Source organism: Molothrus ater, chromosome 3 (genome assembly GCF_012460135.2).
Source record: "Molothrus ater isolate BHLD 08-10-18 breed brown headed cowbird chromosome 3, BPBGC_Mater_1.1, whole genome shotgun sequence".
NCBI lineage: Eukaryota > Metazoa > Chordata > Aves > Passeriformes > Icteridae > Molothrus > Molothrus ater.
The window spans coordinates 13,173,855-13,201,398 of NC_050480.2; the positions used below are offsets into that span (position 1 = coordinate 13,173,855).

General features: G+C 45.0%; 1 protein-coding gene across 1 annotated transcript; it reads right to left on the reverse strand.

Moving 5' to 3' along the window:
* Positions 1–9,173: 9,173 nt before the first annotated feature.
* LOC118685448 (ankyrin repeat domain-containing protein 9-like) lies at positions 9,174–15,122 on the reverse strand. The gene is made up of 2 exons (XM_036380972.1): positions 13,990–15,122; positions 9,174–9,787 (listed from the first exon to the last, which is right to left on the reverse strand). The coding sequence occupies exons 1-2, from the start codon at positions 14,860–14,862 to the stop codon at positions 9,779–9,781; spliced, it is 882 nt and encodes a 293-aa protein (XP_036236865.1). The 5' UTR covers positions 14,863–15,122; the 3' UTR covers positions 9,174–9,778.
* Positions 15,123–27,544: the final 12,422 nt, after the last annotated feature.

A 27,544-nucleotide genomic window follows, 5' to 3' on the forward strand; every position in this document is an offset into this window, starting at 1 on the left:
AGATTGCAGCCAGCCCAAACACAACTTCCAGACTGACCTCATGCCCTGCATAATGATGGTATCATTAATACTTATTTTTCCCTCCTCATCCTCCAATTCCCCCTACAGCATTATTTTCTGCACATTTCTGCTTCCTGCAGTGCCTTTCTCCACCTACTTGTCTGTTTCTGGTATTTCTTTTACCATTCTTCCCTCCATTCTGACAGCAATGTTGACTCTGACCACCAAGCACGACTTGTTTGTCACTCTGTCCTCTTTCTTTCTTTCATGCTGCCATGACACAAGTGGCTTTTTTTTGACCTGGCAGATCAATGACTCTCCATGTGCCAGTAGAGCTGTCTCTGTCCCAGGAACCAATGCACAGTGTCACATATTACTCCATCTTTTTTCAAATCCCTCTTGAAAACCTATTTTCCTTTAAGAGAGAGAGTGACATCACAAAACCAGCATAACCAAAACCCACAGTGCCGTTGGGCTTGCTGAGGGAAATGTAGCCAGGCATTTCTTCCTTGTGCTGCTAAATAAAATCCATTCCATAACCCAAAGGGAGATGATAAATAGTATTACTGAGCATGGCATGAAATGCAGAGACTGAGAAGGAAACCTCAAGGTTTTAAGATCATTCTAAACTCATCATTTCTTCACTGAATGATACAATGTCTACATTGAACTGTGCAGTTGAATTCACCACTTGTAGCTTCATTCATCAGACATTTTATGTACCCACTCCTGGGAAAAATCCATGGAGCTGCTGGTGCTGCTGGAATACATGAGCTATTTCCCAGTGACCCTGTGCAAGTCAAGCATTGGCACAGGTTTACATGCTGCAGCATCTTGATCTCTAACCTATTTCTATAGATTAACTCTTTACCAATGTAGCAATTCCATTTGTTGTTAGTTCCTCCATTTCCCTCATTTGTTACTGTAAAGAGATACAAGATATTAACCTTAAACATTCAGGAGCTGTCCCATTATTAGGCTGTCTCCTTCTAGTAGGGCTTAGAGGAAAATGAAGGCAATGCAGTTTACTTACAACACTTATGTGGGGGTTCTTTCCAGAGTTCCAGGAACACTCAAGGCTCAAAATGTCTTCTGTGGCCACATCAGAAGCTTTCTGGTAAGTTCATTCCTGATATTAGCAAGAGTGCCCTCCCTTTGAAGGTCCCTCATGTTGCAATTCATGCTGTTTGGTCATGGGGCTGCCTTGACCAGAACACAGGCTCATGAGTGCCTTTATAGAAAGTGTAAATGGCTGGGCCTGGGGACAAAAATAGGAATAGGATGCTTGTGCTACTATACAAAACTCAAATCATCCATCCTTTCTGCTCTTCATTTTCCATGTTTGCCCATGCCTCATGACAGTCCAGGAAAATATAGGGACCTTCATTCCTGTCGGGGAGGTAGATAATGCTGCCAGTGTGAAAGAATGAAGTGGACTCTTATGAGCTGTCTGGCCTGTGTTTTCCACCCTCAGTATTCTGTGATTCATCTAATTAAGGTACACAGCCTGCAAAACAAGAGGAAATTTGGAACCTCTACTCATTAGCTGGGCATGAATGGGATTTTTTTTTTCCTCTTGACTGTCTTCATTTTATCTGCTGCAGCTCTTCATGACTCAGACTCCAGAAGGGCTCATCATTGTGTGGGTTGCCTCTGGCAAATGCAAGGAGCTTGAAAGCAAGTGTCTGTCTGTCTGACTTTTACTTCTCTCTGAAAACAAACACTGAAGAGCCTATTCCCTGAGTGACTGACCCAGCTGCTGTGTCTTCCCTGCTTGCTGGGCTACAAAATGATTAATCTCCTTCTACAGAGTTCAGTACTTAAAACATATGTGAAGGGGACACAAGGGCTTTCATATTAAGCAGGGATAAAAAAAGCCTTGTTTTACTCTTAATGAAGAAATAATTTCCTTAAGAACAAAAAAGCTCCTCACAGCCAGTGCTTATAAATTGCTTAATTGGAAATACACATAACAGTCCTGTGAGGATTAGCAGAGTGCTTCTAGCTGGAATTAGAGTCAGGAAAGAAAAGTTATTTTAGAGATACTAATAAAACAGGAGGTTGTGAAGGCTTCTGGGATATATACAGATGTTTTATTTTAGGCTTTGCATATAAAGATGATTTTTAACCAATTTTTTATTGGTTTGCAAGCTCTGCTGATTAGCCTTGAAGCAGAGAGGAGTGAAAAAAAAAAGGAACAGACCCCCAGATCAGAGAATGATAGCTCCAAAAATACAAACTGGGTTTTATTTTAGCTGAGACTTCAGGCTATTGGGCCATCTACCATTTTCTAGGTATTTGATGATTCAAAAATTTGCCAGAAACAGAGCTAAAGACATCTTTGGCAGTACCTTTCCTTGTTTCCTGGTAGATATCAAGCCCCTCATCAATTCTTTGCTTTCTGCAGGAGATGCCCAGTGCACAGGCAGGCTCCTTGCTGGGCTGCAGTGGATGTGCTTCCTGCCCCAGCCACTCTTCTGGGAAAGTGGGAAATAGTGGTTCTCACAGCTCTACCACCACTGACTCCTCCAACGAGCTTTGCTGTGCAGGAGCAGTGATCCAACAGGGCTGCATCACATCCCTGGACTTCAGGTACTTTGCTAAACACAGATATGGAGCCTCTTAGCCTCCCACGGCCAGCTAAGTCACCACAGCTTCTCCTTTCCCTTGGAGTCAGCAGAGAGGATAAAAAATGTCCTTCTGCTCATCTCTTCCCAGCAACCCCACATGCCCTGTGTGAAAAAATTTGTTTCTGTTTGTAGCTCTTTGTCTAGAGCCCAGCTCCAGGGTAAACTTCCATGGCATGTGAGGCCTTTCCATTGCTGAATAAACCAGAAAACCTTTCTTTGGTAGCTGAGCCACCTGCACCACCTTCCTGCAGCTGGGTTTGCACATTTGTGTTAGGTTTGGACACTGCATCCAAAAGATGTGCTGTAGGATCACCAGACAGCACTGGGATCACCTCACAATCCCGGGGTCCCCTCACAGTGGCAGGGTCTTCTCACGGCCTGGAGTCACCTTGTCATCCACAAAAATGGGATTCGTGGGCAGCAAGCCTATAATTACACACTTGAGAGAGACATCGATTATCTCAGAGTTGCACAAGCCTGGATGCTCAGTGGTATTCCACAAATCAAGCACACCAACTATCAAAACCTTTTGCAATTTATACATTTTAGCAAACAAAGGAATTTGTGTTCACTGGCTACAAGTTACATAGTTCTCTTTCTAATTAGTATTCTGTCTTCTGCTTATTAATGATTCTCTTGCTTCTCCTACTAATTAGTCCCATACTCAGTCTTTCCCTTCTTTTGGGTCAGTGGGTTTCTTGGGTCCATGAGTGGTGGTCACCATCTCCCTCTGCCAGAATTACATTTTACCCAATTGGAGCTGGTTCAGCACAGTTGCTGAGCTGTCTTTATTTTTAATAGTTTAGAATTAGTTTCTTCCTTATCTTTGGGGTCCTGCCAAATGTCCTTGGGGCCCATAAATTCTGCATTCTTTGTGTCCACTATCAGCTGCACATCCTTCTCCCCAGGCTTTGTTAACCTCCCCCGAGGTCGGAGATCACCGAAATACCTGAAGCCCTAAACTTTAACAAGGCAACCCTATCAATAAGTAATTTATCTCTCTAACACCTGGACGTCACTCAGGGATTGCTCGTTAGCTGCTCTCTCTAAAATCTCCTTTCCTGCTGATTAGGCTGAAAAGCGTACAAAGATCAAACACCAAAGAATGTCCTTTTCAAAGAAAATTTTGCATATTCTACGTTTTACAGCACTCTCACGGCTCTGGGGTCCCTCAGGGTCCGGGAGTCCCTCACGGTCTGGGGATCCCTCAGGGTTCCGGGGGTCCCTCAGGGCCTCGGGGGTCCCTCATGACCCGAGGGTCCCTCACGACCCGAGGGTCCCCCAAGGTCTCGGGGTCCCCCAGGGCCTCGGGGGTCCCTCACTACCCGAGGGTCCCTCACGACCCGGGGGTCCCTCACGGTTCGGGGGTCCCTCAGGACCTCAGGGGTGGGGGGGGGGAATGTCATCCCTCACGGAGGCAGCCGAAGGGAGGTGGTGCCACCTGGCGGCCGATGGCGGCGCGGCGGCCCAGGCCCGGCCGGTGCCCGCGCGGGAGCCGCCGTGGTGGAAAATAAGTCGTCAAAAAATAAGAAAACAAACCCAAAGCAAGACAAGGGGGATGTGTGGAAATGATCACCGGTAGCGTCTGCACAGGTGTAAGGAGCTGGTTTTACTTCTCCGCAGCTCAGGCAGCCAACAAGCCTGGGCACTCCTAGGAGAAGGGAAGGCTGCTGATAACTCGTTTTTATTCCTATCCGGCCCTGCCCAGCTGTTTCCTTATTTTATGAGTTAGCATCTCTATTTTATCTTATAATAAACGGTGTTATTTGACTTCAAAAGCCCAACGGGGCTCATGTGCTGAGGAGAGGAGGGAAAAAGGTGTCCCTTTGGAAGATGAATCCACTTCAAAGTTGAGGCGATTTGAGGACTGACTGAAAACACAGGGAGCCATGCAGTGAAGCTGACAGTAGCTGAGCAAAACTGGCTTTTCAGGCAACACTGCAGGAATAAAAGAAGAAAATAAACATTTAAAGCATTTGAAATATAAAATTTAAACACAGGGCTTTCATTATAAAATACATTCCTTTTTTTTTTTTTTTCCCTCTTCATTTCAGCTGGTGAGAGCATATTCATTAGCAGCTCTGCCAGGTTGAACAGTTTCTAGATTTGATTGAGGATGGTATAAAGGTCCACATCTAGTAAAAGCAGTAGTTACTGAAAGGTAAACTGAAGTTGCCTGTTCAAAGTCTGACCTGATCCTAAAGGCAAAGAGTTGGCTGCCTGAATCTTAGAGGAGTTGCACTGACAGGCAGCTCAGTAAAACCTGTCAGGCTGGCACCAGTAAGGAACTGGGATGTTAGTCTTGAACTCCTGCCTGGCTGAGGCAGGGGCTTTTCACTCTAAAAATAAGTAAAATTCGTGAAGGGCCTCTTCTTTCACATCAACTATGGTGCTTGCATGTGCATTCATGCTGTGTGTCGTGTGCAGTCATTTTACAGCTTGAAATTTGTGTGTTCATCCCCTCCAAGGCAGTGGGGGCAAAGGCCCAGGCCACAATGGAGGGGGTCTCCAGCTCTAAATATCTGCAAAAGGGGAATAAGAAAGGGCATGGACAGGTCTAGGTTTGTACTTTGTCATTTTAGTGATGTTTTTTACTTGAGGGGATGATGTTCCTGTGTGTCAGGGCAGAACTGAGACATTTTGAAACCTGGTTCATGTTTTCCAGAGAACACAAAGCACCAATCTGCTGCTAGAATTTGTTAATTCTGCAAAAGAAGGGCTGGGTAGTTTTGTGGGAAAGCTACTCTCAGCCTCCCTGATTGCAAATTTGGGTTACTTGCCATACCTTACACTTCCCTGAAGCTCACCAGATCTGAGTGAGCCTAAGTAAGCATGTGTGTTCTGAGTGTTTAGGGAACACACCTCTAAGCAGAAACCTAATTTAGGCAGAGCTCTTTCTTCCTATCATTTTGGCTTTCCTTTCATGAAATCCCAAATTATACATGGAATGTAATTTTATCTCTGTCTGTCACCATGCTGGGCTCTGCAGGCTGGTAGAGAAGTAAGCCAAAGCCTGTAGCTATCAGTGAAGCTCAATTCTACCCACAGGAGGAGTCCCATAAAAAAAACTCATTTGATCAAGCAATCACCTCTATTGGTGAGAAGTTTAGTGTCTGCAAATAAATGCATCACAGCTGAAAATAGTATCTCACTAGGATCTGTAAACTCAGAGAAGAGTCTGCTTACAGTGTCACTCCCTAACACCTTCCAGGCAGAAGAACAGAGATTTTTGTCCTGTAGTTGCTCATTTTCAGCTTCAGTCAAAGCCTCAAAATTATAAGACGCTTTTAAAGAAATACCATCTGGAATTCCCCTGCAATCTCCAGGCAAAGTGTTTTACAGAATCACTGAACTGAAGAATATTCTGAGTTGGAAGGGACCCACAAGAATCATTGAGTCCAACTCCTGGTCCTGCACAGGACAGTTCCAAGAACCACACCATGGGCTGTACTTCTGTAAGCAGACTTCGCATAAAAATCTTTCGGTCCTTCTAATGGACAAAGGTTTTTAATTCTGCCATCTCCTATCAGAACAGATTTTACTGCAAAGATTACCTCCATAAAAACTGAATTGTTTGTAAATTACTTACCTCACTCAAAAGGACAGAGGATAAAGGAGAGATCTGGTGAACATAAGGTACTTGGGTTCACAAAAACCTGTGGGCAAGGTTCCACACCAAAGATTATTTTAGAAAATGAAGCTGTTGTGGGATCCAGGAGTTATTTCATGCAGTGAAAGCTGGTTACAAAATGGCAAAGGGTGAGGAAGAGTCAGCAGTGGGCTATCCTGGAGATTGGTGCGGGAACCAGTTTTGTTCAGTATATAACTTGTGGCTGGAGAAAGGAGTGAGCAGTGATAGCTCCGTGTTCACAGTGCTGCTGGAGGTTTTCCAGGTACCCAAACACCACACAGAGGCACCTGAAGGAGTAAACTAAGCACATACTAAACTGAGTAGGAAAAAGAGGTGGCAGCTAAGCTTGGGTGCAGATAAATGTAAACTGCTGCCATAGGAAGTCATGGATGTGACTGTATCAACAGGCTTGGAAAAGACCTAGACAAATTTGGGACACTAGGTCAAAAGATGAACACTCTGAAGGACTAGGCAAGGGTATAGCCTCCAATATCCCCAATCCAACAGCTGTGGGAACTGAGGGAATTAAGTAGGGACTGTATTGCTAAAAATAGCCAGGCAAAGTTGCTCTGCTTACCTGGCTTCTCCCATTGCCAGTGCTGGAGATATGGCATGATGCTGGGAACACCCAGCACCGTGAGCTTTATGTTCCTATTTTGACAAAAATTCTGTACATGAAAATCTGAACAAAGACTTTCAGCTGTCAAAAGAAGTGGGGTATTTTATAATATTTTGATTCTTTTTTAGTGCTTTGACACTTTTAATAATAAAAAGCCAGGTATTACATTATCAAAATTTTACTATTCTTTAAGAAATATCTTGATAGATCTGAATAAGTTTTCTTCCTTGTAAAATTGGTTTTGATAGTTTTAATTTTCATTTTGAATTAGAACAGAAGTGTATTTTGCAATATTGTTGGTTTTGGTGGAATAGAAACATCAATTCCCAGTCAGCTCTAATGATTATTTCCTTTTCTAATGCTTGTCAGCCTCTTCTTTATCATCCTGATATTCTCTGACCCTGAAGCCAAGCTCCATGAGAAAGTGGTAGGGAGTGGTTTCTGTGTTTCTCATAGCTTCTACTGTAGTTTGGGATTCTCCAGACTATTTTCCCTATTTCTGTTCAGCTGTGGGATCTGCTTTCCACAAGGCATCTTGCCATACAGCCTTTCCCAACCCTTTTCTTCCCTTTCTTCCTCCCAGGTTTTCTTGCATGAGTCTGACAGCTCTGTGATAATCATTCCTCCTCCTCACTGTTCTCCTCGGGGATCTGCGTGGGTGGGCAGAGCTGGTGTACAGAGCACAGCTCTCTTATCTCTACGAACTCATGAAATTCACCAAAAGCCTTCCCACCAGCAATAAACTTCTCCTTCACACAGCAAATCCATAGCAAAACGCACACACATTTTACTAGGAAAAAAATTACGGCTGATTTTCCAGACCAAGGAAAATGTTTAGGATTCACCCCCGGAGAAATCTGGCTTCTTGGCTTCAGAGCAGCTCCCAAAGGGCTGGAGACAAAGGCAGGCATCTCGGGAGCTGGAGCCTGGTGGCCATCCATGTCACCAGCTGAGAGTGGTGGCGCAGCAGAAGGCAGAGCATGCTCCCCCAAGGCATTGCTGCTGTGCTGGCCAGGGAGACACGGGACAGTGTGGGACACGCCAAACCTTGTCAGCTGCTTTTGGGGTGACTCACTCGGGGAGGTGCACCCAAGTAACTGAGGCGTGGGCAGGATTTCGCTCAGTGCATCATCTGCTTGTGACAGTGCTTCCCCCCACGCAAGGGAATATACCCTTTCAATTTCTCTATTTAAATCCCTGTCTTGCTGCCTGCTGGTGTGTGGGCTCCAGCTAGCTACAGTTGTAAAAAGCCCAATACCTACATGGGACTGCCTCTGAGGGATGTGTCAGCCTGGAGTTCCCTGATGGTCAGCCCCAGCAGAGCTGCCAGGGCCCAAGAGAAACTAAATCAGATTCCCTTTCTCAAACATGGGAAACATGGAAGCAAATAAGCCAGAAAATGACATATTTGGGGACCACATTCTTGTGGTGAAGTAGTTAGGGATAAATCTCATGCTATGAAGGCAAGGACAGTCTTGATTTTCTTTAAATGAGATCAGTGAAACTTCCCTCTCTGCATTCTTCCATGAAACCAGTAACGTACTATGCAAGCACAGGTTCAAAGGAGTCATCCCTTGGTTATGGCTTGCATGTACTAGTGTGCCTTGAGGAGATCTGTGGGTACAGCTGGCACTGGACTCTACACCCTGTTATTATCATCACCATCCTCATCATCCAAACCAGCTACCCATCACCTGAAACACTTTGGGTAGCTGTTTTTATCAGAGCAGAAGAGGATCTGGATGGTTCAGGTTTTGGCACAGAATCTGGTGGATCCTTACCCCATGGAGAGCACAGAGGGTGAGAGGTGCTCATCTGCCTGAAGACCTTCAGCTGAGCCTACAGGAGAGGTTGGTGCTGAAAGCCTTGCCAGGGCTGTACACAGAAAAACCTGAGGAAGGAAAGGAGCTGTTGATGGCGCACAAGCCACAGAAGGCTACCAGCACTCTTATGTTCACGGGAAACAGCTGCATAAGCTGAACTCAAACCTAAAAATTGAAAATCTCTGAAACCAATTACCATTCAACCTCTGTTGAGCCCCACCTTCTGATTTATCACCACCTTTCAGCATATCTGTGAAGTGTGGGTTCACCCCATCACTTGGGGTCACCTCTGACAGCATAGTCAGCTACTATAAGCCTGTGAAGGGAAATAGTATTTTCCTCAGAACACATTTTTTGAGACAATGGCTCAGCAGTCAGAATGCAATCATCAAACAATAAGATAAGCCAAAGCAAAAGCAACAGATACTTGTGGGTGGTTTTGACCAGCTGGCTAATAAAAGACACATCAATTTTATATTTCAAGTTTATTATATTAATACGATCAAGATTAAATTATTTTCACAGCTAGTATGTAATTATATCAGACTATGTATACATCGTTTATTCCAGCACGTTACAATTGTTTTATCTTTAATCATGCAGTGAGTAATGTGCTAACACAGTTATGGGGAAGATTTTCCCTCCCTAAAAAAGAGAAACCAAAATTACAAAAGTATGGCTTTATAAGAAAGTTGTGTCATACAATGAACATTCATTTGTACTTGGGCATGGCAACAATCAGTCTTAATAAGTGGCCAACAGCATCTGTCACTGCCATGCTGATTCCAGAAACGCCAGGGGAACTGGGAACAGGGAAATGCCATTGATGTTAGAGATGGAAAATATACATCCATATACATTCAGAGTACAAAAAATGTAAAAAAATGTTTTCAAGGATTAAGTGTCACATTTATTTATATGCTAAAGTCAGAGTTATGGAGCCTTGAAGAACATAAATACACAGTTTCTTTTCCTTTAGACCAACAAACATCTGTAGTGATGGAACCAACTTAAAAAGCGTTACTTCAGGTGTAGGGAGGTGTAACTGAGGTCAGAATCTGGCCTGTCCTTCCTGCTAATGATGCTGCAGAAATAGACAGAAGCATAGGGTTAGAAAGTCATGCATAGCTGAATTTTGCTGGCAGCCCAGAAAAAAAGAAAAGACAAAGATGTATGTTTAAGACATTTTATTAAAAAAAAAAAAAGTGTTCTAGAATAAAGTGTGGCCAGCATCACAAACCTTTTGCTGGATGATTGTAGTTGCTGGCAAGCTGAAGCCCTTGTGCTTGGTGTTTGGGGATAAAACACCCATTTCAAGAGCAAAACTGCTGCCTCTTTCCAAGAGAAGAAACGTCCTTACCTGTCAGCAGCACGGGGCCTGGGACACACACACTGACCGCGTGAAAAGGCTGCTTCCGTAGGGCATCGCTCACTGCTGGTCCGAGGAGCGCAGCGCGTGCGAACTGCCGGTTACGGATTTGCCAGGAGAGGGCAGGCAAACACTCACACATGTGCGACAGGAGGGCAGACACTCACACACGTGCACACACACACACCTGTACATTTTCACTCACTCACTCGCTCACTCACTCACTCACTCACTCACTCACTCACTCACTCACTCCACCCCACTGCACTCACTGAAGTGCTTCTCACCAAAACCAAAGGCTCACACATACAGACCATTCAGATCCTTACAATGCTACTCCTCAAAATTGAAATTAAAGAGAGGTAACCTGCAGAACCAACCTAAATCTGAAGATCAGAAAAAACTTTACCCTTTCCCCATTTCTCTCTTGTGTTTATTCTTTTTCCCAAGTTCAGAAATACAGATCTGAGTGACACTTACTTAGTATGCAGGTATGCAGAATGTAAACATCACTGCACAGCACCCAGCACCCTTTTTGATTAACAAAGCCACCAACATATTTGCCATGCAAGCATAGGGATTTTTCAAGACAGTCAGGTTGCAGGAAAATATTGCAAAATATTTTTGAGTTTACTTTTGCTAATTACCTGGCTTGGAAAGAATGGAGAGAAAAAGCCAACACAGATGGGGCTGAGGTAGATTTGGCCATATCTGATGTAATGTCACTGTATTGACAAGGAAGATGAATGGGATCTCAAACTAACTGGCAGATCACCACAATATAAGCGAACAGGGTCTAGGGAGAAGATTCTCCTATTCCAGCAGGAATGCCCATCCTGCTGTCACATTGCTACAGGCAATGGAAAGAGTTGTCACCACAGTGCTAATGACCCTAGACTTTGTCCCACTGGGACTGCACATGGGAGGCCCGATGTGATTGAGGGCCAGCTGGTGCTTGATCTCTTGCTAAAATGGTCAAGAAAAGGAGAAATGAGTGGGCTGTGGAGTGATCTTTCCTATGTGGGTACTTGCCTGTTATACTCTGGGCTGGACACACCAGAATTTTTGGCCATGTTGGTCAACAGTGGACCAGCAGCTTTCTTCCAGGCTGGGGCACCAGTCACAGGAATGTCCCAGAGAGAAACTATTCAAGACAATTCATGTTCTATCCTCTCTCTTGGCAGGTGGATAGAGGGGAGCCTCCCACACGGACAAATGCATGCACACAAGCATCCTGCTGTCTGCTACAAACCCACCCATAAAGTGCCTGATTCCTGATCTCTGCCTTGATCCACAACTATTGCAGCCAACAAGAGACCCCGGCACCATTTTACATTCACTTGCTCCCAGTGGGCTGCTCTGGCTCTCTGAGTATGGCCTCCTGCCTTAATAGAAAGTGCTGGCATTAATGCCAACAGTCCCTACCTGCCTCCTTGGATCTGTAAGATGAACAGCCCTCCCCTCCCTCCTGTCTGTTCTGAAACTTCACAGCACTGAAACTCACATGGTTTCGGGCCAGTGCAATAGCACTGGATGATTTCCATTTCCTCCTTTCCCGGGATCTCTGCTTCCAGGACCTAATTACTATTCTAATAATATCCTTCACCAGCCTCCTCCGCCTCTCACCCACCGACATCTGGATGAGATACCGCAGTGCTGCTGGGGACAACCCCAGTCCTGCTCCTCAGGACTCCCGGGGTGCCACTGGGGCCATGCTCTGCACAGTCACTCTGTTCAGCCTCGGGCACCGAGAGCCTGCTCTGTCCTCTGCCTCCAGCTCCAGGTTTTCGGGGGAGTATGTGCCAGTGCTGGGGAGCCTGAGGGCTTGGCAGAAGCAGCTGAGCCACCTCTTATAATGCAAATCTGCCTTGGGCTCTGCTTTGCTTCCCAAGCTGTGACAGCCTCTGTCTGCAGCACAAGCTGTCGAGTGCAGGCTTCCCCCAAAACCCTCACCCAACGCTGACCCTGCATTTCCCCATTTGCAGCCCTCCCCATCGAACAAGGAAGAATAGACACAAATGAAGAAGGACATTTAAGTCCCCAGGGGCAGGAGTGGAGGAACACTGCAGCACCAGAGATGTGGGATTTCAGGAGAAGGGTTAGCCCCTTCATGGCCTGCTTGCCACTTTTAGGGCTGGGCTGACATTTCCTCCACCTCACAAGCAAGGCTGCTCATTCACCTGGCCTAGCACAGGTGGCACCGGAACTGAGGCCCTCCCACGGCATGCGGGAAGAGATGGCTGGGAGGAGCATCCCAGTGTCTCAGAAAGGATGGTCCAGGTGGCTGTGAACGGCATGTTCTGCAGCCTCACAGTAAATCTCCACCTGGCCATGGCTGGCATTGCCAGTGTCCTGGCACACAGGAGGTAGCCCATGCAGAGGGAAACTAAATGGAAGCGCTCCCTGTGCTGACAGAAAGATGGGAGCAGGTCCAGCACGGCCTCCTTGGCACAGGCAGGGAATTAGCCAAATGAGACATGAGCCATTTTTGCACAAAGCATTTGAGATTTGACTGCACATCTTCCACAGCTACTGCCTGTGGAAAGTGGTTTGTGCCCCAAGCCTTGGGCCCCAAATCCAGCTGAAGAGGAGAGTGAGTTCTCCACTGCTGCCCAGTGCAGGTGAGGGAAGTGAGTTGTGCTCCTTCAGCAGAACAGAGGGTTGCGCTTACAAGGAGTGGGGAACGCTGGTGTCCAAAATAAGGGATGTCCCTCAAAGGGAGCTGGGATTCTGCCACTGCTCTGTTGATGCTGAGAACAGCCAGGAGAGCAGGACCAGTGCCTTGAGCAGAGAGAGCAGTGTGATTCAGAACTACCCAGAATGCTGCCCAGACTCAGCCCTGCTTTCTGCAAACTCACCCTGCCTGCAGTGCCCAATTAGTGGGAACATTTTGTAACTTCCAAGATAAGGATTTCTGTCTGGACCTGGGTGGCAAAAATACTCTAATTGGCAGCAAGTAACAACTTTTAACAGCAGAACATCATACCCCAGCTTAGGATAAGTAACAAATGCCTGTGGCTCTGAGACCCACAGGGAAATCAAGTTAGCCAGCTACATCTCCTGTAGAGATATGTTCCAAAACAAAAGCCAAGGAGAAATAATGTCACATATGAAAGACAGGGCTCTCAATGTCCCTGCTCCAATTGCCATTTGTTTACTGGACAGTGGGAAAAATGGTTCCTTCCCCATTGCACAAGTCTGTAGAGGCATCAGCGCTGGGATTGCCTTTAACCCTCTTGCTCCCAGGTAAGACTGGATGCTTCCCATTAGCTGTTCTGTGGATCTTTATCTCCCATCCCCCAGGAGTATACACACACTGCCCCTCTCTGAACTCATGCCCTCCACACCATGACCTGCTGTAAAGTAACTCGATAGGATCAGTTATCCTACAGGAACTGCCTCTGCATCCCTGCAGCATCAGCCATGCACTTTGTGGTTATAACTAATGATGCTTGAGCATTGTTAGAAAGGAAGCTTGATGTTTGAACCTTGTTGGAAGGGGATGGTATTTCTCCCAGCTCCAGCAGTGACACCATTTAAAAATCCCACTGGGTACGTAGTTCCTTTTAACCCAGGTGCATTACACAGGATACAGTTATCATATTGGGAATTCAGATACACTGATACCAGCTGACAACTAAGAAATCAAACGTAACACACTCTCAACTACAGTTAACCCTTCACATGCACAACAAAACAGAAAACAAGGAAGGCTTTTGCCTTTAAAAGGGCCATGCCTGCAATCAGTTAGAAAAGACATTTAAAATCTTGTCACAAAATATTGGATTTTCCAGCATAGCCTAATAAGTTAAGTACTAAAATCACACTAAAATGCAGAGGGTGGTGGATAACCAGCTCCTCTAAGTTGCCTTGGAAAATCCAAGACCTATTGAATAAAGTCAAGGAAAAACATTTACCACATTTTTTGCTGGTAGCTTTTTGCCATAGGATGGTAAGGGCTTTAGTGCCTGAGGTATAGGTAGTTCCTGGATGCTTTTAGGGAAGTGGGAAGGGGGAAGAGTCTGGAGAATAGTTTGCATAGCTTGCAGATATAAAGAAGCAGGTGTGTTCCCCACCAGGCTGTTGAATTTGTCTTCTCCCAGCAAAGCTGTCCAGTGGTCTGGATGCTCCTGCAGAACTTTCCGCATCTTAAACTGTGGGTTGGGCATGAAGAGCAAGAGGTAGTCGAGGCAGAGCTTCTTTGATGCGACATTGACTTTGGAGTCCCACATCTGCTCCAGGATGACGTCCAGCGGGGTCAGCCCTTTACTGTCCTCTATCCTGGGAGAGGCTCCATTCCCGAGGAGGATGAGAACCGTCTCTGACCTCAGCAGCTCGCAGGCAAGGTGCAGGGGTGTTTTCCCATCTTCCAGATGAAAGCAGCCAGCCCTATTGATATAGGAGTTCAAGCTGGGGAGCTTGTGTGCAATTTTGATGATCAGTCCCAAGATATCTCTCCTGTCATATGTGACTGCCATGGCCAGGTGAGGAGCAGAGGATGGGCAATAGCAGAAGTGTTCCCCAGGCACCTTGAGAGCCTCCTCTGGAAAATGAGACAGCAGATACTGAGCATAAGGCAGGTGATTATGCACCACTGCATAGAGAAGGGCTTCTGAAGGTGAGTAGGTTCGTAGGCTGGCATTTTCCTCCCAGTAAAAATACTCCATAGTTCTCATGTCTTCCAGCATCCACACAGGCTTGTGATCTCTCACAGCCTGGTAGAACATGTAGGATAAGAACTTGCAGTGCCTGCTCTGATCATCCTGCAGGCTGGCCTGGTTACTGGCCATGGCTCAGCAAATAAAGAACAGCTCCACGTAAAATCACTCCAGACTGTAAGATTGGTGCACTTGGAATGCTGATCCTGACGCTGCTGCAACCTTCAGGCTGTCATTGCTGCCTGGACTGCACTAGCTGGAATGCATGGGCTGATCATCTCCACCCATTCATTGTTTTTCCCCTCACTGCAGTGGTTTTGTTTAGGTAAGCACAATCCCACAGGCTCAGTTAACCCGTGCCATGCAAGCAGATGGCTGGTGAGTACATCCCGCTCTGCGCGTGGCACAGGTTACTGAAACGCTGTCAGACTGCCAGTGATTTTACACACACACAGCCACGGAGAACAGAGGGAGAGACTAAAATTAGCTTGAGAGGTGAGGCAGATTTCTGTCTGCATTTCGTGTCTAACCAGATCAGCTCATACACTGCAGCAAGTGGAATAGCAATATTCTGCTATTTTATGGGGGTTTTTTCATGTCACTCACTCACACACATGCAGCTCATTCCATAGTAAAAAATATGTAGCAGTGTAAAATACTCCACAGCTGATAACAGGCATGATTCCATGCTCGGGAAATCAAGGGATTGGTAGTGCTAGCACTAGGAAAGGATCCCTATTTTATAAATAATGGTATGGCTGGCCACTTAGGAGAGACTGATGTTAATGGATTGTCTATAAGGCATTAGTAACGTTTAAGATGCCAGCATTAATCTCTGCAGAGAAAAGAGTCAAACGGTGTGTGCAGTAACCGTGCCCAGAGTCATAAAGCAGATTGCTGGGTTTAAATGCCTTCCTTTGTTCAGCAAGGAAATACCTGGAGTGCCCCTGCTGCACAGAAAGGGCATAAACAAAAGGTTAATGGCCAAACCCCCACCAGCGGGTGGGGAGCTCTGATCAGAGCATTTCTCAGATGTCCTGCTTTGGGACTCTGACTGCTGTCAGAGCCAGCAGCTATGGGGGGAAGTGGGATTAGGCAATCAGACTTGTGCAACACCCTGGTAAAACACAGAGGACCAAGGCCTACAGGTTTGAGAGGGAAGGTCCTATTGGATGAGGCAGAAGGACCTGGCCAAAATTAAATTCACAGAAAGGAAATTAACTAAGAGTCCTTTATGGCAAGCTCTGTTTAAGGAAGGAGGGTTTCCATGCATCCCATAAATCTACAGATTGCAATAAAATGGTATCTCACCATTTTGGTAGGAAAACAGGGTTTCCCTTTAAGGGAAAATACAGCATATCAGGAAATCCTTACTTTAATTTCACAAGAAGAAAAACATACAGTAAGTATATTCAAACTAGAGAGAATTCAAGTATCAGATCTCCAAACATTGTTTGGAGTCATCCAATGAGAAAACCAAAGCCACTCACAAAACTGGGTCTAGATCTTGCACATCTTCCAAAGCTTTATAGCCATTAAACAACCCTCACCTGCTGCAGATGTTAAGAAAAGCTCCCCTGGGAAGTGTTCATAGCACCCAGCCTGTCCGAGCTCAAGGAGCATCTGGAAGATGCTTTTAGTCATACAGATTAATTTTAGGTAGTCCTGTGAGTTGACTTGGTGCAGAGACACAAAGAAGTCAAGAGAAAAATGTTCTGCAAGTATCTCCAGAGAAGAGGGAAGCCAAAACCCCAGAATCAGGAATGGCCATGAGGCTTCTGGCCAATCACCTCCACACCACAGCTCCAGGATGTCCAGGATGTGAAAACATCTCTAATTACACTGTACCTTGTAATTACAGGTTACACTGCAATTCTGGCAAGGAAGCCCAGCCCAAAACTAGGAGTCCCTCAGGTTTGCTCACTTCTTTATGGCTCCAAATGGCACTGGTCTGTCTGCTCTGGTGGCTCTTGGCCTTGGCCTCTTCTTTTTTTTTCTCCAGGAGTTTAGAAAAGCTGGTGCTAAGGGCACTTTTTGATGGCAATCCATTGCTACTAGATTTTATTGTAAGCATAATACATCTGTAAAACATTATAGAACCATTAGAAATGGAAGACATTGATATGGAAAGCTTCACTGAGGAACTAGAGGAAGACTAGGAGTTTGGAAGTTTCTATTTATTTCTTTGAATTTTGATCTGTGGCTAAAAATAATGGTTCCTAATTCATAAGATCTTTGTTGAGGCTTTCCTCTTTGACAAAGTGCAGTCTAGAAGAGGAATAGAATCAGTTTTGACTCACAGAGAGAACATCCAAGACAGCAGGAACAGGTTTGAAGGGAAAAACTAAAAAGCTGATTTTACCCAAAACACTATTTACCTTTCCATCTGAGGCTGAGAAGCTCTTTAGATCTCTTCTGGGCAGATGCATTTTTCACATTTGGTGGTGATTTCAGCTTATAAAGTATTTCTCACAGGTTATTTTGAACCTGTGAGAAATACAGAATGTTTCTGAGCTATTCAGAAACCTTCTTACAGTGTTATGCTCAAAATATTGTTTCTGGGCAAAAGGGAAACATATCTTACATATAAAGACAAGAATTGAATGTTAGTAGAACTGAAATCTTAGCATGCTAATAAAAAATTATTATTAGTTCAGGTCAAATTATTACAGAAAAATAAATAATACTCCTATCAGAAAAAAAAATCAATAGCAATAATAATAATGATTAAAAATAATTTGAAGCCTTTTGCACACTTCTTATCTTCTATCCCTATTGCTGATGTTATGTTCCCTCTGCCTATGCTCATTTAAATCCTAACATTGGTGGTTTCATTCTGATGGTGGTGTTACAGGAAATCATCAGCATCTGGAGCTGTTCTGTGGGAGGAATGTGAGGTTGATGGTGATGGTTTCTTCTTCCTCACTCCAGTTTCTCCTGGGGGTCAGTTTTATGATTTGTTACATACTTTTACACCTGTTTTTTTCTTCATTGGATTGCAACTCCATTTCACATCCACATTCACAATAGATGCTGATTCTATACATGTAAGATATTATTTATTTGTCCTCTTTTCTACCCCTGAAACCATTCTCATCCAGCTGTGTATCTGAATTTCTTTAGCTGTCCTCAGGTGAGTGGTTTGTAGCTGTGAGTGCTCCAGAGTCTTCCCATCTGTGCCCCATCTCTTCCCATCCCATTGGGCCTGCAGCCACCCTCAGTGCACCCTGTGCTTCCACCTCGCAGCACCTCTGCTGTCACACCAAGCCCATGATGACCTCTGTCAGCTCCAGCGTGTGAAATTGGAGTTGTGAACAGCTCTTAGTGCACAGCAGAGCTGGTATAAAACTATGGCTCTCCCATGCAGTGCTAGTGAAAGTAAACCCCATCAGCTGCAGGCACATGGCTAGAAGGAGGAAATTGTTCCTACAGCTAAGCCAAACTGAAACAAAGCAGCAGGTTCTCTACACTAGTCCAGGCAAAGCAAGCTTGGCAGGCCTCGGTCCTGAGCCTCTGGAAACTCAGTCCAGAGCCTGCAGCCTGGTGCCAGCAATGGCCAAACTGTGCTGCAGGGACAGAGGGTTCCACTGGGTCCTGTTTCTGGAATAAACCAAAGCAGAAAGGCTTTGTGTACTGCATGCTGAAAGTGGGGCTTAGGCCTAGCAACCTTTCCCTGTCATTTCTTCCTCCTGCCCCTCTGTACAAAGTTACAGGGAGCAATGAGAAGAACTGTGGAGAAAAGAACTGGGGAGAATGAGAAGAAAGGTGGGGACAAAAGTGAGTGAAGAGACCTTCTGGAAAAAGAAAAACTCAACAGCAGCTTTTGGTCACTGGGACTAAGCTGGAAGTGAGGCTTTCACGTTTGTCATTTCACTGCCTGGTGGGAGCAAGACATTTCTCTCCGTTAAGGGAAGAGCAGCCTTGCCACCAGCTCCAGTGATCCATGTGAGCTCAGCTCAGCTCTTTCCACCATGTTTTTACCGGCACACACACAGGAAAAACTTCAAGGAAGAAGCTGCTTGGGAAACAGAAAAACAAAAGGCTTTGGGAAAGATTGGGACCATCTCCAGCATCCTACCTGTGTTAACAACTCCAGTGAGGTGTTTCTTGTTCTCTTTCTGCCCTTCTCCAGTGATCTTAATTGGCATTTGTTTCCAGGCAAATCTGATTTCAATTTTTCTGTGCCCTTTGTACTGGTGGGCTCAGGATGATCCAGCCAGGATCATCCAAAGAAGCAAATCAGTTGCCAGATATCAGATGCCTGAGCACAAAACAAGATGATGTCCTTCTTCAGAGGCACACTGTTTTTCAAGATTGTGTCTGCTGATCTTTTTCCTTTCTTTGGGAAAGAAAAACTTATCTGCTGAGGATGGATGATAACCCTTCAGCCACAGTGAGGCTCTAGGAAATGCTTACTGTGTCCTGCTTTCCACGTCCAGCCCAGGCTGTGCAGTGCAGCTTGGGGACACTCTGTGTGACAAATTAGTGCCCTTGTGCAGAGCCCTGCTGCACCTCCAGGCTGCTTTTACAGAGCGTGAAGGGTTTCTTTTATGCTCTGCTACACACTTACCAACACTAATTCATCCAGCTGACTAAACTAGGCTTTGGGACAGTGGAAGAATCTACAGTCTGACCTGTCCTGGATTGCAGAATATTTCACTTCTGCTTGCAAGTTTCAAACAGCAAATGAGACAATTTTTTACTACATTGCTAGAGGCAGGAAATGAAAATAAGCAGAGATTTGCCACTTTGGAAAGCCTTTGAATTACTTGTAATGGGACCAGCTGATGTGCTGCATGCAGAACAAATCAACCACCAAATGGTTATTTACCTGCAGAACTCTGGAAGTAAAGATGACTACCTCACATGCAACAGACATGCACTATATATCTAGTATATATACATGTATATCTATATATACAATATATGTAATATATTGTATATATAATATGTGTAACAGGGACTCATCTGGAGACAGATGGAGAATTTTCAGGTGAAGTCCATGCTGCTGGTTGACCACTGCTGTAATCCAGACATGTGTCCTGCTTATACTGCTCCACCCAGATGCTCAGCTGGACATTGTACCAACACCTGGAGCACTTACAAACGCTGGGGAAGCCATACAGTGTTTTCCTGCAGGTTCTTGTTTATCCCACTTGTGAAGGGCTGTCCTGTTGTGTCCCAGTTCCCTCCAGAGCCTCACTTCCCAAGTGCAGCTATTCTGGAGATCTGTGGCAGCAATCCCTAAACAACCTGCACAGATCTGAGTGTGCCTCCTCCTCTTCCTTTGTCCACTTTTAAACTCAGGGTATAGACAGAACCCTTGATACAGGAAACATTTCCAGCATGTCTGGGAGTTGACAGGGAGCAAACCTTTTAGAAGCAGCATGGCAGCAGTGTGTTGGTCACCGAGAGCAGTCAGTGCAGCAGGAGCGTGGTGACAGTGATGCCAGACAATGAGCTGCCCTGCTTATGGCAAAGCAGAGCCTGCTGCAAATGTGAGAGCATCTCCACAGCTGTGAAAGCAGGGTGAAGATGGATCTTCAAACAGAATCTTCTGTGTCTCCAGTGTCACAGGATAATTCATAGAGACAGCTTAATTTATAGAATACCTGGCAGGCGCCTATCTCTACCCCAGCTGAGAGCTGATTGCCTTTTTTTGGAGCCACTCTCATCTCTCTGGGCACACATAACCCCAGTGCGTGTCCCTGCATGGCACTGGGAGCTGCAAAGGCATGCCACAGCTCTCTGGCTGTCACTTTGTGACCTGAGTGGTAGAGACCTGAGGCACAATACCAGCTGTGGCCCCTGACTCTGAGGTACCTCCCTTACCTTCAGATGAGGGATGTGGGCATATTGAGTGTTTCCAAAAGCCATCTTCCTCCTAAGCCTCAGCAACCCCTCAGTTTGGGGTCTGAACAAGCAAGAGGGATGGGTGCTGAGGTCTCAAGTTGGACTGGGCTTAGGACAAAGAGTGAGCTGGGCCAGGAGATGGGTCAGGAGCAAGACCCAGAGGAGGTGGCAGAATTGAGGAGAGACTTTTATTGGAGCACTGGAGAAAACACAGAGCAATGAGGTACAACCAGTGTATCCTGTGTTCTGAACATGGATATGAGATCCAGTGCCCAAATAAACAGTTTGGCTTATTGAGCTCCCCATTTCCAGGGAAACTCATGTGAGAGCCAGTGGAATTGCCAGAGCCTGAAGACTGTCAAGTGCTGCAGGCTGCTCAGGGCAGAATCCTGACCACCACAAATCAAATGTTTTTCCTCTGTCAGCTCCCAGGGAAGGATTGCCCATTTCCAAAGGCAGGCACTCAGTAAACACTGGGCTAACTCCAAAGGAAGGATAATAATGTTTCCAGCTCTCACTGTACGTCACACACATCTTCAAATGTGGGTTAGATCAAGCAGTATGCTCATGTCTGCAGGATGAGATGTCAGCTCAGTTTAATCAGCTATAAAAACAACAAAGCTCTTATTATTCTATTTTTTAAATGCTTTTGAGACTTGATTGCACAGAGCCTACACACCAAGAATCCCAGTGGCTCCCATTTCTGTAAACCCTTTTGTTTCAGTTCCCAATTCCTATCCTAATTTGAGGCTACATCTCTCAAAGGCAGTACATAAATAGACAGATTACCATTCCTCTTCCAGAAAGTAACCTGTCAGCTGAGTTCTGTTTAAAGAACAAAAAAAGCCCTTGCAGACAGTCTGTGCCTACATTGAGCCAGATGCTGTTTTTCCAGGGAAAGGCAGAGACTGTGAAACAGTTTTATATCATTGGATGCTTTCCTTCCTCGTGATGATTACGGGTGTCAGTGCCCTGTTTCACCACACCCCTATGTAAATGTCAAGGCTGTCAACTGCTGAGAAAGCATTCAGGAAGGCATGAATACATTTAGTTTCCAATACTGGCAAAAAGCAATGCTTTTTTACACCAGCCATAATTAACCTGAGGAATTCAGTGCTATGTGATATCAGCAAGGCTAAATGTTTGGCAGTCTCCAAAGTTTTTATCTTTTCTGTAAATTACGGTCTTTGTTCTGTGCATATGCAGGAACTGACACTACACCAAAACTGCAAATCCAAGATCCTACCACCATGTAGATGGGCAAATAAATAAAAAACTACAGCTGTACCACTCCTAACAAAATTATGACAAATTTGTCTGAACTTTTGTAGTTGCTTTTGTGCTATATTGCTACTGCAAACAAGAGCTGCTCAGAAAGTTAACTTCAGGTATTTTTGTGGGGGAAATGTCAGTGCCACGAGACTGAGCTGCTCTGCAGGATGTATCAGTTTCATTGCATCTGTCGACAAAACTCATGGTCCAAAAAGGCATGAACATATTTTTCAAAATTATTTTTATTGAATCCACTATAAAAGAAAAATCCAAGCTGTGCAGCTATGTAAAACCCCATAATCTGCAACTTATGAGCCCATAATTAACTGCTGGAGGTCACTGAAAACAATCTTCAGCCCCAGTGTAATTACAAAATTATTTGTCAGGAAAGTCTTTTCAGTGCCTTCTGAGGTCTCAGAGACTGAGACAGATTTCAAAGTTAATTCAGTCATCAAGAGTGCCAGTTTCTATGCCCTGCATTTTATTGTCTCACAGACAAAATACTTTATCCACAGCCAAAGATAACCACTCACCACTGTTCTCCACACTTTCCAGTGGTTTTATATGAAAAGGATTTTTAATCTGGGAGAAGTGCACAGTCTGATCAACAATAAGCTTTTCAGAACTACCTGAAAATTGTATTTGTCCAAGTAAGTTTCCTCTAGACTTTATTATCTCTAATGCTTTGTTCAAATAATTGTATTGGAAGAGTGGATTCCCTGAGCAGACCACTTGTGATGACTCAGACAGTGACAAATTGCTTCTGCTATCAGATATAATGAGTTCAGATCCTTGCTAACCTGCAGCTGGTCACTATTTTCCACCATCTTCATGGTTTAATGTATATTTGAAGTCAGCCACTGAGAATTCACTCAAGAGCAGATACATTGCAAAATAAAAGCAGGAAATTCAGTAAAGCTGCTTAACAGAGGAGCATTTTGGTACCTCACAAATGCTTTGAGCACTTTTAGATTTAGACACCTCTGAGGTGTGTGACCACACAAATATTATCAATACCAGAAACCCTGAAACAGCTGCTAGTGCCCTTAATGACATCCCAGCCAACAGCCACTGAACTGAGCAGGAAATTTAAAGATCTTCACAAAGTCACCCTTTTGCTGAATGAAGCCTCTGGCTCATATACTTGGTTGATTCAGTTCAGAAAAATAAATGCTATTTTTGACTAATTAAAGAGAATGAAATATTCATCAGGAATGCTCCAAAGGATGTTGGACTGCCTTGGCATAATGCAGAATTTAAGTTAATGACTCCTATATTTTGTTTAAAAATAATCTTCTGCCCATCATGAACAAAACTGTCCCCTTTTGATAAATTTTATAATTGGTGATGAAGAAAGAATTTTTACTTCAAAGTAACCAAAAGTTAAAGGCAGAAAGAAATCAGCTGATTTCTGAAAGATTTTCAGATCATTGACATTTAGAGGGATGGCTTAAATTTTTAATATAGGTGTCGGTGGAATGCTGGTTTTCTTTTGGGTGGTTTTGGTTTTGTTTTATTGGTTTTGTTTTCTTTAGGTGAAAACTTAAGAAGTAGAAGCTCTTTCCCTCCATAACATGGAGTCTGCACAAACTCTTGTTTACAGGCAGCTTTCTGGGTGACACATGTCAGACTGCCTTTGCAAACACTCTTTCAAGATGTCAACTGCAAGGTTGACAAATCAAACAAAAAAAATCAGTCTGGCCCTCTTCTTAATGACATATAAGATAATTTGAAGAAGAAGAAGAAGAGTTACACCACTGGCAGCAAAATTCCTCTGGGTGCCACCCTAATAATAATGCAGGCTGATGGAGGGCCATGGCCTACATCCATGTTCTGGGACTGCAAGCTCCCCTCTGCTCAGCAGCACATGCTCCAGCTGTCTTGTGTGTAGCACACTGACCGTGGTTTCTCCCCTCTTCCTCTCGTTCTCAGGCTTTGCCTTTCTGCACCAAACTGTGGTCTGTGCATAAAAATCCAGGCTCTGGGGGCCAGGAGTTGGACTGGAGGGATGCTGCTTTCCCTGACCAGGATCATGGTGAAATTCACCAAGTACGGGATGTGCCCTCGCTTTGCTTTGCCTGGTAGTGATGTTGACAATGACAGAAAATTCCCAGGGGGCTGCTGCCCTGAAATGTAAAATCCTGTGCCATTGAGATGGGATAAGGACACAAGACACCTGCACAGAGCTGACAGAAGGAGCTAGTGAAGCTCCCTAACTTTCCACAAAAATAGCTGGAGGCCAGGGAAAATAACCTGGAGCTCCTTAGGACCAATGTCAGACACCTCGTGTGATTTCACAGGCTTCAGCAGGCACCCTGTGTGACAAGAGTGGGGGCTCCTCCCCCATCAGAGCTGCTGCTCCAGGAGGGCAGGGTGGCACTGGGCTGTGTCCCCCCTCATCTCCTGAAGGCTGGAGCAGCAGCAGGCACTGCTTGTTCAATGCAACTGGTGTCTTCTGTGGAAGGAGTGGAACATTTTTACAGAAATGCTTCTCTGAGTTGCTCCAGAAAAACCTCTGATGGGATCTGATCCTGTCAGGGCTAAAGAACAATCAGGGTTTCTATGACAACCTTTCTCTGGTCCTTTTACCTTCAGGGCTGCTGTGGAGCACAGGGACCCCCTACCACAGTCCTGCCGTGCCAAGTCACAGGGACAGCCCACAGGCTCAGGCTTTTCCCTGAACACCAGAGCACTTGGGAAGTGCACGGCCCCCTGAGAAAGGTTCCCAGCCAGCCTTCACTCCTGACACCCCACAGCTCTGTCAGGCAGGTGACAACAGAACCAGGACTCCTCGTTCTTCCAGCAGCCTGGATAAACACTGGCAGCAGCCAGGGATCAGCAGGAGCCTTGATGCTGGCAAGATGAAATGTTGTTCATCCCTAAATGATATTTGAATTTGGAGATTTAAATCTTGATCTGGGATCTGAAAATACCCTGAAAATAGAATCATCTTTATGAAACAGAAATTCACCCTCCTAGGCAGCCCCAGTTGTCAAGACTCACTCCTTCTCAAAATGAGACCATCTGTCATGGAAACAGGCATCTAACTTTAACCCAGATTTGAAACTGCTGACTTGGAGGTTTGTAAATAAATCCCAGCAACACCCCAAATGTTTTCAGGCTCATACTGAGGGGCCACATCTGCTCAAAGTAAAAAAAAATCTGAATTTACATGAGTCACACATCAACTCATTCTATGTAAAGACTTTGTAAAAGCAATACCAAAAAAAAAGCTGTCGGTGTGCCAGCAATACCATGTTTACATTAAAGCCTGTCAAATACAGCCCTAAAACACCACATAAATAGGTGGAAATATTGAATGTGTGGCTGCAGGATAAAATCCAAGTGTTAAACTATCACAGGTGTCTAATGGACATTATCTTCCTCATCCTCTTCATCAGGCAGAGGCGTTGTCCTCCTGACAGCCACAGGCTCCAGGGGCAGAAGGTGGCTGTCACAAGCAAGCCTGCTCTGCAGCTGGAGCTGTCCTCTCCCAGCACAGCCCTGCTGGTCTGCTGTCCTGTTTGGCAGCTCAGTGCTAAAACAGAATCTGCAAGCTGCTAAAGTTGGTGCCACTACACATCAAGCCCAGACACTTAGCTGGTTCCCTCTCCTGAGTATGTTGGCATTTCAGAGCCTTCATGATTTTTGTGCCTTTTTATAAGAGTGAAGAACTGCTCTTCACCCCACTTTGCAAAGTGGAAACTGAGGTGGACACAGAGTCAGTGATTTCCCGCAATAATAGAGGCAGACAGTGCTTTTTCCTTTCCCATGGTATTATGTTTTTTGACATGCTGCAAGTCTTTCTGGCTACCTCAGATTCACACAAGAGGTGGGACCAATATTTAATTTGAGCATTTTAGTGTCTCTGTGACCTTCCCTAGCACATGGTGAATGAACAGAGATTTCTGAAGTCCAGGCTAAAAGACTCTGAAATATGCTACTATTTCTACATGATTTAAAATTTGTGTGCATTATAGGGGTGTTCTGCTCACATGCTCAGGGTTGGCTCCTTCACCAGATATTGAGTCAGGAAAAGCTTTTCTTGTGATCAGCTGGTAGCAACTGTTGGATGTTTTCTTCAGTTGAGGCGGTTTTACCTTATATAATATAAATGATGCCACACTGTTAATTTTGGGACAATCTTGAATCACATTTGTGACCATCCTGGATGCTGCATTAGGATCATTTTGCCAGCTAATGGCTGAGATTGCCTTTCTTGGATTCTCCCACTAGAGGGGCTCCCTCACTCTCTTTAATCCCTTTTGCAAATATTCACTACTGATCCCATCAGCCTGTAAATTCCCTTCCTTCTTACCATTGCTCTAGAACAACTGGATATTGACAGCAGTCTCTGATTTATCCCAGAGATCACTGCTGACATCAGTTTTCTGAATTTCCAAGCATCTTCATCTTTTCTCCCACACAATTTTGCCACAAATTTCTCCCACACTCCCCTGTATTCAGGGCAGTGAAGAGGAAATCCCCATCACTGTCTCTAAGCCTGGCTCATTTTCCTCTTCCAGATACCTGCTTTAAACTGTGCTCCACTGTCCTGGCTGGAAAAAGCACCCACAGAGCACTGGCTGCTGATGTGCTGGCACTGCTGCCTGTCACATCACCCACCTGCTCTCACAGCTCAGCTCTCCCCTCAGCACACCCCAGGCTATTGTCAGGCTGTGGGTGCTCTGGGGACAGGACTGTCATTCACTCTGTGCTCCTGGAACACCTCAGATGGGGTTATTGGGAACACACAGCAAACTGCCCCTTGCAGAGCCTTGCTTTTACTGGCCTGCTGCTTTCCATTCCTATCCTAATGCTTGCTTTCAGAAACCTCTCTAATCCCCTGGCAAGCTTTCCCCATCCCTTTTCTTGGCACTCCTCACTTTGTGGACCACATTGCTTTGACCATATTGTTCTGCCCGTGGTGTCTCAGCACATCTCTGGCACAGCCTTGCAACCAGCCCTTGTAACTTTGCCAGAAAAAAACTGGGTGGGCACATGGCTGGGGGGCAACACTGTAAAAGGAAAATGCTCTTTCCAAAATTGAAACCAAGTGTGAGAAGCAAGCTTGAAAAATTTAATTGGCAGTTTAACCATTTGTATTTATTTATGTTTTTATTGTTTCTCCCCGTGGACAATAGAATTGTATGAATGTGTCTGCTTACCTGTCTGCTCATCTGTCTATATTCTACTTAAGATTCTGTTCCATTTTCTTGATGTAGTTTAGGCTACAATATATCATTTTTTTAGGACATCATCCTATTCACTCTACAAAATCTTATCTCGGTAGATTTCATGGAGCTTCTTGGATTTATTCATGATAATCCCACTTGACCAAAAACCTGGCACTCCATACATGCACACTCACACTGTCCCATAGCTCCTGTTTAGCATCCTGGGTTCCTGCATACCCATGGTAACATGAATCCTTATGCTGTATAAAATACACAACATGCAGCCAGTGCTTTCTGGGAAGTCTTGGAGTCGATGTACACCGGCTGTTCTATTCACAAACATATGTCTGATGCTTCCCAGAAGCTGCAGTTTAGGACATGTGCTGTCTGTCATAGCCAGGGTAATCCCTAAAGGCAAACTCATGAGTACAATATGGTAAATTCTCCCACTACACCTTATTTTCAGGAGTTTAGGGAATTGTGTGATGCATGGACAAGATGACACATAGCTT